General features: G+C 40.5%; 1 protein-coding gene across 7 annotated transcripts in view; it reads left to right on the top strand.

Moving 5' to 3' along the window:
• The window catches only part of UGT8 (UDP glycosyltransferase 8), a 193,256-nt gene that overhangs the window by 166,195 nt on the left and 10,459 nt on the right, over positions 1-16,602 (top strand). For all 7 annotated transcript variants that reach the window (XM_060186115.1, XM_060186120.1, XM_060186119.1 and 4 more), the window contains 2 exons: positions 12,779-12,921; positions 15,840-15,916. In XM_060186115.1, the coding sequence (XP_060042098.1) occupies positions 12,779-12,921; positions 15,840-15,916 (220 nt within the window). The remainder of the gene's footprint in view (positions 1-12,778; positions 12,922-15,839; positions 15,917-16,602) is intronic.

Here is a 16,602-nt window from a genome sequence, read left to right as displayed (position 1 = left end):
ACGATGCTGAACTGGTAGTAGCTCTAGGAAGTATGAGTATGCAGCTGAAATGTTTTTGCTAGGATTTTGTCAATGGAGTCTTTCCCATGTGAGATTCTTTAGCTAAATCCTTGGTCTAAGGGTCACTTTTTAAAATATCCCAATATTTGTCCCCCTCCTTTTTTTATGTATTTGTTGGGCTGTGAATATTTCCTTCTGAATCCCACTCCTCTGTTTTCACTCTCATAAGCACCAATCTAATGAATTATCCAGAATGGTTAGCAGAATAAACTAGCACTCAGCACTAAAACTTCATTTTGTTGGTTTCACTGTTCTCTTTCATAGTGAGTTTATTGTCAGAGTAGTTTTTATAGTCGCTGTTCGACTTTTACTGCCTCTGAGAAAACTATGTATTTCAAAATAACATATATTGTCTCCAAGACCAGTAAGAGGAATCTCATAGGAAAATAAAGAGGATGGAATCAATTGTTTAAAGATTCTTTTCCTTTTGCATTTAAAGGCATTCTTTTAATGCAAAACCTGGTGCCTGTCTTCTGTGTCTTATTTATAGGAGTCTGAGAGATGTGGTTTCTGGGTAAGTATATATGTCAATCAGAACAAACTTAAAAAGGACTTCCAAGGGCCAGGCGGTAGCATAGCAAGTTAAAGTGTACATAGTATGAAGCATAAGGACCCACTCAAGGATTCTGGTTTGAGTCCCTGGCTCCCCACCTACAGGGGGATCGCTTCATAGCCGGTAAAGCAGGTCTGGGAGTGTCTCTCTTTCTCTCTCTCTCATCCCCTTCCCTCTCAGTTTCTCTCTGTCCTATCAAAAAAAAAAAAAAAAAAATTGAAGAAGAAGAAAAAAAAAATAATAATAAAAGGACTGCCCCTTTAAAGTGTTCCCTTGCTCCAAACTAGGAACTCTGAAAGGAAATCCAAAAAGCCATCTTGGTTCTTGTTTCTTCGCTGGTGTTTTAGTTTGCATACTTTTAGTTTCAGGGCAAAGGTAAAGACTGAAAGGACAAGGACCCCGTGATTAAGATGCATCTGCAGGTTTTGTTTATGTCATGTTCTAAAAAAGCAATGACTGGAGAAAGTGACACAAAATTCAGCCTCTAGACACTATGTTCAGGAGGAAGGAATGAAAGAACATAAACTTAAGTTTACATTTTGATAGAAATTCAGGATTGATGAGTGCCAAAGCTCTTTTTTTAAAAATTTACTTATTGGGGGATTAATATTTCACAGTCGACAGTAAATACAATAGTTTGTACATGCATATCATTTCCCAGTTAACAAAGCTCTTAAGTAAGCCACTTGAATTACAGTTGGGACAATTCAGACAGGAAAACTCTCAGGAAAAAATTAGTGCTGGAGGCGGGTGGTGGCGCACTTGGTTGAGCGCACATGTCACAGGGCACAAGGACCCTGTTAGAGCTTCTGGTTCCCACCTGCAGGGGAAAAGCTTTGCGAGTGGTAAAGCAGTGTTGTAGGTGTCTCTCTCTCTCTCTCTCTCTCTCTCTCTCTCTCTCTCCTACTTTATCACGTGCTTCCTTCTTGATTTCTGGCTGTCTCTATCCAATAAATAAATAAAGATAATAATCTTTTAAAAAATTTTAAAAACTTAAAGAATTAGCATTGAATGGGATGGGAACATTGTGTGAGTTGTGGTATTGCATTTTCTGCCAAGTCCCACAGGACTTAAAAAAAAAACATAATTGGGAGTAGCACAGCGGGTTAAGTGCACGTGGCACAAAGCACAAGGATCAGCATAAGGATCCTGGTTTGAGCCCCCGGCTCCCCACCTGCAGGGGAGTCACTTCACAGGCGGTGAAGCAGGTCTGCAGGTGTCTATCTTTCTCTCCCTCTATCTTCCCCTCTTCTCTCCATTTCTCTCTGTCCTATCCAATAACAACAAACAACAATGGCAACAAAAAGGGAATAAATACAGATTTTTAAAAAAACATAATTACGTTTTCTTGAGCCAGGTTAAGAACACTTTATTTTAACTAACCTCTTCAGGGCATTGCCACAGAATTAAGGTATTATATCTCAAACAAAGCTTCATTCTCCCAAACTGAATTTTCTTCTAATAGTGCTGAACTTGGTAATCGGTACATTTCTGTGGGACGAATGACTGTGTTTGCAACTTCTGTATGAGTTTCTGAGAGACCTAAGCTTAATATATGGAACATGATTCAGTCTTGAAGGCCTGAAAATAAGTAAGGAACTTTGTGAGAGGACTTCAGGCTGCATTTATATTGGAGGAAGTTCCATGAACAAAAGTACATTAACATGTCCAAGGAGTGGTCAGAATTGCTAGCATAACCACTGTAGAATTTCTTGAAAGGGAATTTCAGAACCTTACTATCAGGACCCATTTTCTCTCTTTGATTGGTTTTTATTTTCTTGTTTTCTTAAGCACTTGAGTGAAATTAAACCAGGTGGATTTTGATGCTGTCGTTGATCTTGAAGGATATGAATCATTTATCTAGAAAATGATATGTCCTAGGCTAGTTTTAGCCAAATTCTGTGTTTCTTCCTTTTTACAGGTTTATAATCTAGTAAGTAACACCAAACACCAGGAGGGGCCAGGTGCTGGCGCACCTGGTTGAGCATATGTTACAATAAGCAAGGACCCAGGTTTGAGCCCCCAGTCCCCACCTGCAGGAGGAAAGCTTCACAAGTGGTGAAGTAGGGCTGCAGGTATCTTTCTGTCTCTCTCCCTCTCTATCTCCTCCTTCCCTCTCTATTTCTTTTTTTTTATATGTTTATTTTATTTATTTATTCCCTTTTGTTGCCCTTGTTGTTTTGTTGTTGTAGTTATTATTGTTGTTGTCGTTGTTGGATAGAACAGAGAGAAATGGAGAGAGGAGGGGAAGACAGAGAGGGGGAGAGAAAGATAGACACCTGCAGACCTGCTTCACCGCCTGTGAAGCGACTCCCCTGCAGGTGGGGAGCCGGGGTTCGAACCTGGATCCTTATGCCGGTTCTTGTGCTTTGCGCCACCTGCGCTTAACCCGCTGCACTACAGCCTGACTCCATTCCCTTTCTATTTCTGACTGTCTCTATCCAATAAGTAAATAAAGATAATAAAAAATAAAAAAATCTTTTAAAAAATATTACCAGGAAAAGAAAGATGGATTATCTTTGATTTTTCCAAAGGTTTCTCCAGTTGAAATAAATTTTTCATATTTTATTTATTTTATTGAAATGAACAATCAGTGTGTTTCTGATTGCTTCTTTTTTTTTTTCTTTTTGACCTCTAGTCATTGGGACTCGGTGCTGGCACTAGAAATCCACTGCTCCTGGTAGCTATTTCTTTCCCATTTTTTTATTAGAGAAAATTTGAGAGGGGATGTGGAGATAGAGAGGGAGAGAGAAAGATAGACACCTGCAGATCTGCTTCACCACTCATGAAGCAGACCCCCTGCAAGTGGGGAGCAGTCTGATTATTTTTAAAACTGTTAGCATATAACATATTTAAATTAATTTTTTAATTTTCTTTATTTGTTGGATAGAGACAGCCAGAAGTCAATAAGAAGGGGGGGGACAGAGAGGGAAAGAGACAAGAGAGACACCTGCAGCACTACTTCACCACTTGCAAAGCTTTCCCCCGGCAGGTAGGGACTGGGGACTCGAACCTGGGTCCTTGAACATTGCAGCATGTGTGCACAACCAGGTGTGCTACAACTTGACCACAACATTTTTTTTTTTACCACCAGGCTTTTATAGTTTGGTACTTACTCTCAGCAATAATTTTTTTTCCCTTATTTCTAATTTAACAGAGGGTGAGCAAGAGAGGGGGAGGGGAGAGAGACATTTTCAGTACTGCTTAACTGGTAACCTTCAGGTGAGAACCAGGCCTTGAACCTAGGTCTTTGTGCATGATGACATGTGCATTCTACTGAGTGCATTACCACCTCACCCCACCCTACAACTTTTGATTGTTTGCTACAACACTGTTCCCTTGGAAGTGTAACTGTGAAATCAAGAGAAAATTCAGTTGTGGTCCGGGAGGTGGCGCAATGGTAAAGCTTTGGACTCTCAAGCATGAGGTCCCGAGTTTGCTTTTGATCCCCTGCAGGACATGTACCAGTGTGATGTCTGGTTCTTTCTCTCTTCCTGTCTTTCTCATAAATAAATAAAATCTTAGAGAGAGAGGGAGAGAGAGAGCTTAGCTGTAATATACAGAAATCTAATATAAATACATATATTTTTAAATTTTTTATTTAAGAAAGGATTAGTGAACAAAAACATAAGGTAGGAGGGGTACAACTCCACACAATTCCCACCACCCAATCCCCATAACCCACCCCCTCCCATGGTAGCTTTCCCATTCTCTAGCCCTCTGGGAGCATGGACCCAGGGTCGTTGAGGGTTGCAGAAGGTAGAAGGTCTGGCTTCTGTAATTGCTTCCCTGCTGAACATGGGCGTTGACTGGTTGGTCCATACTCCCAGTCTGCCTCTCTCTTTCCCTAGTAAGGTGTGTCTCTGGGGAAGCTGAGCTCCAGGACACATTGGTGGGGTCTTCAATCCAGGGAAGCCTAGCCAGCATCCTGGTGGCATCTGGAACCTGGTGATTGAAAAGAGAGTTAACATATGAAGCCAAACAATTTGTTGAGCAATCATGGATCCCAAGCTTGGAATAGTGGAGAGGAAGTGTTAGGGAGGTACTCACTGCAAACTCTAGTGTACTTCTGCTTTCAGGTATATATTTTGCAGTAGTTTATGGATACGTGTGCACATAAGCTCTCTCTCACAGAAACTGGTGTATATCTAGGTATAAATACATATTTTTAAATATAACATTGGGAAGTAGGAAGAGAGCAGATGAGAATAGGGATTTTTATTTTAGGTCTTCTCCTGAGGGCAAATGACTTTTGGTAGTTTTGGGATCAGCTTGATAGCTAACATGCAGGTGGACTAAAAATATTGATTTCCAAGTTCTCTGTTTCTTGAGCACAGAGGAAGGAAATAGAGTAAAGACAGATTTATGTAGTGAAACCCGTAAGTCTGAACTGGTATATGAATTTCTGGCTGGGCTACCTACTATATGTTGTTCCTTTGTATTTCTTGGCACATAGAAAGTGACCAATAAAAGTTTGCTTAACTGTTACTGAATTACTGATGTTGTTAATATGTGGGCCCTGGATTCTATCCTATAACACCAGTTCATGCAGAAAGGAAAGGGGACTAGAAGAATGATGTTGGAAACTGTCAGCTAAAGCAGAGACAAGTGCAGACCTTGGAGCTTGTTTATCTCCTAGCTGTGGCCTTCCTCAGCCTGCCTCAGTTTCTCCATCAAAAAAGTGGAACAGTGTCTGCTGTACTATTTTGCCATGCTCTGTGGAGCTGTGCTGAGTATGGTGGTGTCCCGTGAGAACACTGGCTGTGCCATTTCCTCAGGGAACTTGGCTGGGTCAGTGACAGAGAGGAGAGCCACTTGGTGCCTGGCAGTGACCCCACTCTATGAAAAGTTTCAACTCTGGCCTCCTTTTTTGCCTCTGCACGCACACGCACACGCACACATGCACCAGTACACACACTGCCAGTACTGCATGGGATGCATATTTATAAATCAACTAGATTTATTACTGTTTGTACAAGCATGTGAATGCTTGATTCCAGTTTCTAAAATTTAATAACATTGTTTTGTCTTCACTGTTCATTTTCAAGATTAAAGTCTATCTGAAACAAACAAACAAACAAACAAAAAAGTCAGCTAATGCCCAGGCAGTGGCACACCTAATTAAGCGTACACATTACAGTGCACATGGACCCAGGTTCAAGCCTCTGTTCCCCACCTGTATGGGGAAAGCTTCACAGGTGGAGAAACAGGGCTATAGGCGTCTGTCTCTTTCCCTTTCCCTTTCTATCCCCTCCTCCCCTCTCAATTTCTCCCTGTTTCTGTCCAATAATAAATAAATACGATGCAAATGTCAGCTACTTACTGCATTTTTTTCTGTTGAAGTTTTGATGAAGACTGTAAGTCCATGGCTGAAAACTCGAGTCTTTGGTGCTGGGACTCAATTTTATTCATAGCTTATATTCTTAGGAGAAATTATTTAGTGGTCTGGGAAGTGACACACTGGGTAGAGCATTGGACTTTCAAGTCTGAGTTCATTCCCCCACATGCAATGTGCCAGAGTGATGCTTTGGTGATTCTCTCACTCTCTTTCCCTCACTCTCTCCTCCCCCTCTCTCCTTTTTCTCTCATTAATAAGTAAAATATCTTTTAAAAAAGAAAATAATAATTAGATGGGTTTATAGTCAAAGTCAGATATTAGTTACTTCCTCGTTTTCCTATCTTTTCTGAGAAACAAACAAACAAAAAAAATGCTAGGGACTTCATGTGAATCCCTTGGCTTTGTCATTATGGAATCTCTTGGACTTGTTTTCAAAATCCACGTGTGACCCTTGAGAGAATAACCAAGTGAAAATCCATTGAGACGCTCTACTTAGAATACTTCAGCAGCCATTTGTGATGACCACAGGGTCTGTAGGTAGGAGACACAGGGGGGTTCAGTGAGAATGCCTTCCTTGTCCTTCCCATTGTCTGGGGCTCAACTGTCAGACTTTAGAGTTAGAAGCTGGGGGCCTGACAGTTGCACACAGGGTTAAGCGCATATAGTACCAAGTGCAAGGATCAGTGCAGGGATCCCAGTTTGAGCCCCCACACCCCACCTGCAGGGGAGTCGCTTCGCAAGCAGGCGGTGAAGCAGGTCTGCAGTTGTCTATCTTTCTCTCCCCCTCTCTGTCTTTCCCTCCTCTCTCAGTTTCTCTCTGTCCTACCCAACAACAACAGTAGCAGCAGCAACAACCCAGCAATAACCCTGGAGGCAAAAAAAAAAAAAAAAAAAAGGAAGCTGTAATCATCTCCCAAGGTCACTTAGAATCATGTTTGACTGTCAGTATTACTGTTGGCTGAGACCTTGGCTGGGGGACTTAGTAGACCACTTACTGTGGTCTCTTTGTGTGGCAACTGGGAATCAAATGTAGATCTTTTAAGACAGAGAAGCTTGGGCAAGTGAAATAGCTCACTTGGGTAGGGCACTGCTTTGCCATGTGCACCATTCAGTTTTGAACCCAACCCTTACCACATCCAAGGAAACTTGGGTACTATGGCCTCTCTCACTCTCTGTCTCTCTTCATCTGTCTCTAAAAACAAACAACAGAAAAAGAACAGAGGATGTCTATATCCTTTTTATGATTTAGCTTTAAGTGCTAAGTAGCATTACTTGTACTCTGTCCTGTTGATCTGAGAAACCTCAGACCTGCCCAAGTTCAAGGACTGTGGGCTCAGGGAGCTGCACTTGCTGGGAGGAGAAGGTTCTGAGAGTGCAGGTAGGACTGGAGATAATACTTGAACTGTGGTTGGAAAATCATAGCCTACCACATAATTTGCTATAATTTTTTCATTTATGACTAACAAGTTCTAGCTTCCTAGGTCATTTCTACTTACCAGATCCCTGTATATAGTTAAAGAATAATTTGTAGTTGACCGTGTTAACCAGATACTGTAGTTGATGGGAAAATTTAAATACAAAATTAGTATATTTTCTTGAATTACTCATTTATACTTCCCAATGAGGATTTTTTTTTTCCTTCAGGGTTCTTGCCGGGGCTCAGCGCCTGCACCAGGAATCCACTGTTCTTGGAGGCCATTTTTTCCCTTTTGTTACCCTGGTTGTTTTACCATTGTTGTGGTTATTATTATCATTGTTATTGATGTCATTGTTGTTGGATAGGACAGAGAGAAATGTAGAGAGGAGGGGAAGACAGAAAGGGGGAGAGAAAGATACCTGCAGACCTGCTTTACTGCTTGTGAGGTGACTCCCGTGCAAGTGGGGAGCTGGGTGCCAAACTAGGATCCTTATGCTGGTCCTTGTGCTTTGCGCCACCTGCGCTTAACCCGCTGCGCTATAGCCCGACTCCCTCTATTTATTTATTTATTTATTTATTTATTTATTTATTTATTTATTTATTTTTTAGCAGGCAATACGGTAACTTGGTTTGGGGCCAGCAAAATAGCTCACCTGGAGAGTGTACCTGCTCTTAACCCCCTGCACTACCGCCTGACACCCCCGCCCCCAGTGAGGAAGTTTAAGATTTGTTATTACTCTCGAGAGCAAACAGTTCGATTTTATAATAAAATGAGATTGTGGAAGGAGTAAAATGACAAGTATTCTCTTGTACAACTAAGTAATGATTATTTAGGTTCTAGATGATTTCTTTTTATTTCTTTATATTTTTATGTTTTCTCTTGCTCACTCTTTTCCATCAAAAGCACCTTTATTCAGACATTTGTCAGAGCATTACATGTCCATACTTGTTGTTATCCGTTTCTTTGTAATTGAAAGTTACCTTATGTGATAGGGCAAGTTACAACGAGATTTTATGCAGGAATGTCTTTTTTTTTTTTACTTATTTATTCATTTATTAGAGACAGACACTGAAAAGGGAAGGAGAAATAGAGGAGGAGACAGACGCCTGCAAACCCTGCTTCACCACTCCTGAAGCTTTCCCCCTGCAGGTGGGGTATGCAGGAATGTCTTAATGCAAATAATGAGCTCTAAATCCTGACGAGAAATTTTATATGTCCCCCCATTCTTCATAAGTGGTGAAGCAGGCATCTCTCTGTCTTCTTCCTTCACTGTATTTCCCTCTCCACTCTGTCTCTATCCAATAATAAAGAAAGAAAAAGAAGACGAAAAAAGCATAGCCTGGGTCTCCCATGGACACAAGACCTCAGCTGTGTGACCCAGGATATAGCATAATGAGGAAACTCCAGATTTTAAAAAATATCTGTTTATTTACTTACTTATTACTGGATACAGAGAGAAACTGAGAGGGAAGGGAGAAGTAGAGAGGGAGAGAGACACCTGCAGACCTGCTTCACCACTTGTGAAGCTTCCCCCTGCAGGTGGGGACCAGGAGTTGAACCTGGGTCCTCGTGCACTGTAGTGTGAGTGCTTAACCAGGTGCGCCACTGCCTGGCTCCGAAATTTCAGATCTGTCTATGAGGTCCTGAGTTTGATCTGCAGTATTGTATATGCTAGAGTGGGGCACTGGTTCTCTCTTCCATTCATGAATAAATCTTTCAAAGTCCTCAGGAGATAGACCCTAAAGAAACAACCACATGCAGCCAGAGAGTTCTATGCACACCTGTAATAGCCCAAACTGGAAGCAACCCAGGTGTCCAGCAACAGATGAGTGATACAAAACTTGTGATACGTACATGCAGTGGAATATGACTCAGCTGTTAAGAATGGCCAAGCCATCTCCTTGGCCTCATCTTGGATGGAGCTTGAAGAAATCAGGTCAAGTGAGATAGGCCGAAAAGAGAAGAATGAATGTGGGATATTCTCATTGGTAGGCAGAATTTAAGAAATAAGAACAGAAAGGGGAAACACGGTGTAAAACTTGGACTGGGTTCAGCGTATCGCACCAAAGCTAAGGACTCTGAGGAAGGTGTGCAGAGCAGGAGCCTGCTTTGAAGTCCTGCTGCATAGTAGTGGAGAAAGACCCGAGCTGAAGGCGAGAGTGTTTTGTAGATGGTGAGCTAAAAAATTTTACCTCTGTGTTTAACATCTGTACTGTAAACCATTAACCCTGCAATAAAATGACAAAAGGGAGAAAGGAAGGAAGGAAGGAAGAAAGGGAGGGAGGGAGGAAAGGAGAAAAGAAAGAAATCCTTGTTAAATTGAACTAGTTAGTGCTATAATTTAAGCAGTGGTTACTTTGAGACTTCTGGTTTGATTTGTGATCCTCTCAAAGGGAAACAATCCTGTGGTTGGGTTTCCTGGACTAAGCCTGCAGTCAAGAATCACTAATTCAAGTTTGTGCTATGAGCAGAAGTGCAGCTAATTTAACCTGCTAGGCATACTAAATTCAGAATCTCTTTCTTTACTCACACCATAAAAAATTGCTGTGTAATTCCTGTGCTGGGAATATATCCTAAAGAACCAAACACACCCATCCAAAAAGATGTGTGTACACCCATGTTCATAGCAGCACAATTTGTTAGAGCCAAAACCTGGAAGCAGCCCAGGTGTCCAGCCCATATTCATCCTTTTCTTTCTGGCTTATCTCGCTTCACATGATTCCTTCAAGCTCCATTCCAAGATTTGGTGAAGAAGATGAATTCATCCTTCTTCACAGCTGAGTAGTATTCCATTGTGTATATAGACCACAACTTACTCAGCCACTCACTTGTTGTTGGACACCTGGGTTGCTTCCAGGGTTTGGCTATTACAAATTGTGCTGCTATGAACATAGATACACACAGACCGTTTTGGATGGATGTTTGGTTCCTTAGAGTAAATCTCCAGGAGACAGATTGCTGGGTCATAGGGTAGGCTCATTTTTAACTTTATGAGACTTTTACAGGCTGATCTCCAAGGTATGAATGAAGTTGTCTGGTTAATATTCACCTTTCTCTTTCTGATTCACCTCATTTAACACGAATCCTTCATGTTCCATCCAGGATATAGTAATAGAGAAGATTTCATCATTTCTCACACCATTGCGTAGCATTTCATACAACTTTCACAACCACCCATCTATCCTTGGACATTATTTCCAAAACTTAGGTTCTTACAAGTCGTGCTGCTATGAACATAGGTGTAAAACTAGTTCTCTTCTGACAGATGTTTTGTATTCTTTGGATAAACCCTTAGCAAAGCAATTGCTGAATCATATGGTAGGTCATTTCTAATATTCTGAAAAACCTCCAGATTGTTTTTCACAGAGGCTGAAACAATTTATTTATATTCCTACCAACAGTGTAGAGGAATATTTTCTCCACACATCCTCACCACCACTTGTTTCTGTCCTTTGTAAGAGATGACATGCTCACAGGTGTGAAGTGGTATCTCCTTGTCTTGATTTGCCTTGCTCTTACAATCACTGAATATGAATATATATATATATATATATATATATATATATATATCTGCAGACCAATTTTGATATCATCTTTGGTGAAGATTATGTTCATGAACTCTCCCTGCTTTTGAATGGGATAACCTTTTTTCTTTTTCTATCTTTTTTTTTTTTCTACTTTATTTTAATAGAACAGAGAGAAATTGAGATGGGGAAGACAGAAAGGGAAATAGACAGGGAGACACCTTAAACCCTGCTTTACCACTCTTGAAGCTTTCCCCCTTCATATGCTGACAAGAGATTTGAACCCCAGTCTTTGTACATGCAATTAGCCAGGTGCACCACCACCTGGACCTGGATTGTCTGTTTTTTCTTATTGCTAAGTTTTGTGAGATTTTTTGATATTTTTGTTTTAACCCTTTGTGTGATGTATGGTGTATAAAGATCTCTCACTAACCCTAACCCTAACCCTAACCCTAACCCTAACCCTAACCCTAACCCTAACCTAACTGATGCTTCCTTTTGCTGTGCAGAAACTTTTGAGTTTGATGCAGTCTCATTGGTTTATTTTTGTTCTCCTTGCTGCTGGGCTTGAGTTTCTAAAAATATTTCTGAAGCATATATTGTGGTGTGTTCTGCTAATATTTTATTTTATGTATTTAATGATTTCTGGCCTTTGATCCACTTAGAGTTGACTTTGGTGCATGGCAGCATGCAGTAGTCCTACTTCATCCTTCTGCGTGTTTCAATCCAGTTTTCCCAACACCATTTGTTGAAAAGACTCTTCTTTCTCCATTTAATATTCTTGGTCTCCTCGATTTCATAAGTCATAGTCCCTAGGTGTAAGGGACCCAAATGCTTTTGGCATAATCTTGGAAATCAGTTGAATATGCTGACATTCTGTGTACCAGTCTGAAAAACTGACAACTAGATATGTTGCTATGAGAAAAACATTTTTTAACCAGTCCTCGTGTCTTTGTTGAAAACAACTTTATTCTGAAAAATCTAAAACACAAGGCGCAGAGCAGGAGTGAAATAAAACATCTTTTTGCAAGAATATAGCTTAATTTTCTTCTCAGTGTGTATATTATTTTATTATACAATCTGTATGTTTTTATCAGACATCCTGTCCAGAAAGATAAAAGGGTTATTTTCACTTGAGATGCTCTTTTTTATTTACATATTTGAACTCATGCAATCTCTTCAGTGTCCTTGTATAGTATCACTACCATTTTTGGAGATGAAAAATGTTAAATTTTAGAGAACAGGTGAGCTCATTAGGATCACAAAGTAAGTTATAGATAACTTTCAATCAAAACAAACTTGTGCCTGGGGAACAAAATAAAATTGGGACGATATCCCTTAAACTGCATTAAAATTTTTTTAATTGTCTTTATTTATTTATTGGATAGAGACAGTCAGAAATCAAGCAGAGTGGTCCAGGAGGTGGCTCAGTGGATAAAGCATTTAATTCTCAAGCATGAGGTTCCAAGTTCAATCTCCGGCAGCACATGTACCAGAGTGATGTCTGGTTCTTTCTCTCTATTCCTATCTTTTTCATTAATAAATAAATAAATTCTTAAAGAAAAAGAAAGAAATCGAGTGGAAGGGAGAGGCAGAGAGGGAAAGGGACAGAAAGACACCTACAATCCTGCTTTACCACTCGCAAAAACTTTCCCCCTGCAGGTGGGGACCGGGAGCTTGAACCTGGGTCCTTGCACATTGCAAAACAAGCACTCAACCAGGTGTGCCACCATCCGGCCCCTTTAAACTGCATTTTTATTTGGTGCAAATCAGTCATACTGGGGAGGGAGAGAAGAAAAAAAAAAAAAGCAACTTGTGTATCTTCCTGCAAAATGAATCGTTCCTGGTCTTTCAGGACGTTGACTGCTACATTTTTGCCTTACAGGATCTCCAAAGGTGGGTCAATGGTGCTAATGAACACGGCTTCATCCTGGTATCTTTTGGAGCTGGTGTCAAGTATCTGTCAGAAGACATTGCTGACAAACTGGCGGGAGCTCTGGGAAGATTGCCCCAGAAAGTGATTTGGAGGTAAGGCAGTAATACAGGTGTTCTTGAGTGCCTCTGCCCTCTCTGCTTAGCCTATAAAGCACAGGGTATTCACTTCCTAACAGAATGACTGCACATCCCTGATGGTTTGTACTGAACTCTTAGTTTAGAAGAGTCCATGATGGATAAAGGGACAGACATCTAACTTAGAGCAATGGAAGAAGATGGAGCAAAGAAAGGTCCTGTTGGGATGCATTTTTATGTTATCATCCATTTTTTCCACTCATTTTACTCTTCCATTACTTTCCATAATTGTAAATGATCTTTTAATTGTATGTATTTCTATAAACTCTCCAGATCAGTGTTGGAATATGATTTTAAAAAATAATGGGAGAGTTGGGCGGTAGCACAGTGGGTTAAGCTCACATGGCGCCAAGGGCAAGGACCAGCATAAGGATCCCAGTTCAAGCCCCCGGCTCCCCAGCTGCAGGGAGTCCCTTCACAGGTGGTGAAGCAGGTCTGCAGGTGTCTGTCTTTCTCTCCCCCTCTCTGTTTTCCCCTCCTCTCTTCATTTCTCTCTGTCCTGTCCAACAATGATGACATCAATAACAACAACTACAACAGTAAAACAACAAGAGCAACAAAAGGGAATAAATAAATAAATATTTTTCAAAAAAATAATGGATGTATGAATTACTAGGCCAACTCTTTCAGGAGGTCTTGGCTAGAGGCCACTTTATATCTTTCATTAAGACTTTTTATTTTTATTATCCAACAGACCAGCCCTTCAGAAGCACAGTAACCATCCTGTTAGCACTAGTTGAGTGAGCCTAGCTTGCTTTGTAAGCCACTGTTTATGTCTCTGGAATTTCCAAGCCAGCGTCTGAAAAATCAGACCTCAGCACTTCATTTAGCATCTGCTTATTGAGTGAGTAGACACTGGAAATGCAGCAGTGAATTGAGTCAGCCCTCTAGTTTCTATTCTTCTTAATTTATTGGTAATTTACTACCATATGCTTTCACATTTTACAAAGTAATTTGATTGAAGGCTTAATGGTTTACAGTACAGTATACACATGGGTGCAGTTTCTCGTCTCCTCATCATAGGTGTCCGCAAAACACTTCTGCACTCCGCTTAGGTTCATTTCCACCATCCCATACCAAGACCCAACACCCTCTTCGCTCCCTCATTTGTCCCTGTTCCCCAGAGTTCTTAGCTTTGGTTCAACACCCCACACCCAGTCCAAGTTTCACTTTTGTGTTATTCCTTTCTGTCCTACCTACAGGTGAGATCATCTGGTATTTATCCCTTCTTCTTTATTTTTTTTAAATCTCACTTAACATTAAATCTCAGGTTCCATCCAAGGTGAGGCCAACGAGATGACTTCATCATTTTTAACAGCCAAGTAGCATTCCATTGTTAGTGTCTAGTCATCTGTTCTTGGACATCTGGGTGGCTTCCAAGTTTAGGCTATTACAAATTGTGCTGCTGTGAACATAAATGTACATATACTACTCTTTCAGTAGGTGTTTTGTTTAGCAGTTAGACAAGAGAAAGGAATTAAATGGGTACAATTTAGAAGAGAAAAAGAACTGTCACTATTTGCAGATGATACAATTGGGTACATAGTAAATTTGGATGACTGCAGTACTTCTGGATTTTAGTAAATCCTGAAAATGATTAAACATTAAAGGTGGCAAGTTTCAAAATTAATCTACAAGAATCAGTGGCTTTCCTCTACACAAACACTGAGATAGAAGAAGAATCTTTGAAATCAATTCCTTCTTCTGTAGAATCAAAAACAATCAGGTGTCTAGGAGTAAACTTAAAAAGTAGGCGAAGGAACTGTATGTTGACAATTATGAATTGTCATTTAAGGAAATAGAAAGAGATGCAAAGAAATAGGAAGATATCCCATGCTCCTGGATTGGAAGAATTAACATCATTAAAATGACCATCCTGCCAAGAGTTATGTAATATGTATGATGCTGTCCCCATCAAGAATCCACAGATTTCTTCATGGGAATAGAACAAAAGCTATAAAAGTCTGTGTGGAGCCAGAAGATACCTAGGATTGCCAAAGCTGTCTTGAGAAAAAAATAACAAGACTGGAGACATCACACTGCCTTTACCACAAATCACACGAAAGAGCTACTAGAATCAAATCTGCCTGGTACTGGAACTGCTCTTGATACACGCAGTGGAATAGAATTGAGAGTCCAGAAATGAGCCCTCACACCTCCAGGCAGGAACATTAAATGGAGAAAAGAAAGGAGAGTCTCATCAACAAGTGGGGTTGGCAAAATTTGGTTGAAACATGGAGCCAAGTGATAAGGGACAACCACATATCACCCTGCAGAAAAGTAAACTTCAGATGGAGCAAAGACATGGACATTCGACTAGAAACTACTAAATACATAGAAGAAAACATTGGCAGAACACGTCAAGATCTGTGCTTTGGAAATGTCTTGGAAGAATCAGTTCTCACTTCAGACTCTGTGGCTGTTAAACGTCTTTAATGTTTCTATGGTCCAAAGATTAGGGTAGGAAACAAGTTAGTTATGTCCTTGACTCCACAGAACTCCTCTCTCCGGGGCCAGGCTGGAAGAGTACTCTGTGTTTGCTCCTTAGACTTGGTGTCAGCACTGGGGCTGACACCAGTGGGACTGGACTGCTCAGTGGGAATTCTCTCTGACACTCCTGCATCACCCTCTGGCTTCTGCTGAAAAACAATTTTCTAGCATAAGGGTGTTTGCTACCGTAGGTCTCAATTTAGTGAATTACTTCATAGTTACCTCTCAAGCAATCAAAGTATGGAAAAAAAAAAAATTTGGTAACCACTAAAGTATGGCTTCGTAGGACTGTCAGTTTATTTTAACTATTAATAATTTAACAAGAGAATTCACACGTACTATGAGCAAATGTGGTTTCTTGAAGGATTGTCTGGTCTACATTTTAGGTTTTCTGGAACCAAACCAACAAATCTAGGAAACAACACTAAGCTCATAGAATGGTTACCGCAAAATGACCTGCTTGGTAAGTGGTATGTGGGTTCGTACATGGACTTTGGATTTTGAGTGTGCAAATGTGACTTTTATTCCTGAGTGGCTTGTACAGTCTATGTGTAATATGATAGAAACGGTATGCTATCTGATATCTCAAATCTTAAATTCCAGACCAAGGAGTCAAACCTTAAACCAACCACTAATTTTAATTTTCTGCAAAGTACAATTTAGTAAACTATAGAAATTAGCGGTAGGTGTATTTATTCCTAATTATGCTAACAAAATAAATGTTGCTAAATGATGGCAATGTATATTTGTATTGTTTTATTAACAAACATATCAGGGGGGTGGCTGACGGTATCGCAGCGGGTTAAGCGCAGGTGGCACTAAGTGCAAGGATGGCCTAAGGATCCCGGTTCCAGCTCCCGGCTCTCCACCTGCAGGGGAGTCGCTTCACAAGCAGTGAAGCAGGTTGAAAGGTGTCTCTCTTTCTCTCCCCATCTCTGTCTTTCCCTCTTCTCTGTCCTATCCAATAACGACAATAATAACAGCAACAATAAACAACAAGGGCAACAAAAGGGAAAAAATAGCCTCCAAAAGCAGTGGATTCGTAGTGCAGGCACTGAGCCCCAGTGATAACCTCGGAGGCAAAAAAAATTAAAGTAAAACAAATGTATCTGAGAACTCGGAGAAATTTGAAGCTACTTGTTCTACTTG

Source organism: Erinaceus europaeus, chromosome 2, assembly GCF_950295315.1.
Source record: "Erinaceus europaeus chromosome 2, mEriEur2.1, whole genome shotgun sequence".
NCBI lineage: Eukaryota > Metazoa > Chordata > Mammalia > Eulipotyphla > Erinaceidae > Erinaceus > Erinaceus europaeus.
Note: the sequence above shows the minus strand (reverse complement) of the source record. Positions and strands in the feature narration are given on the sequence as shown.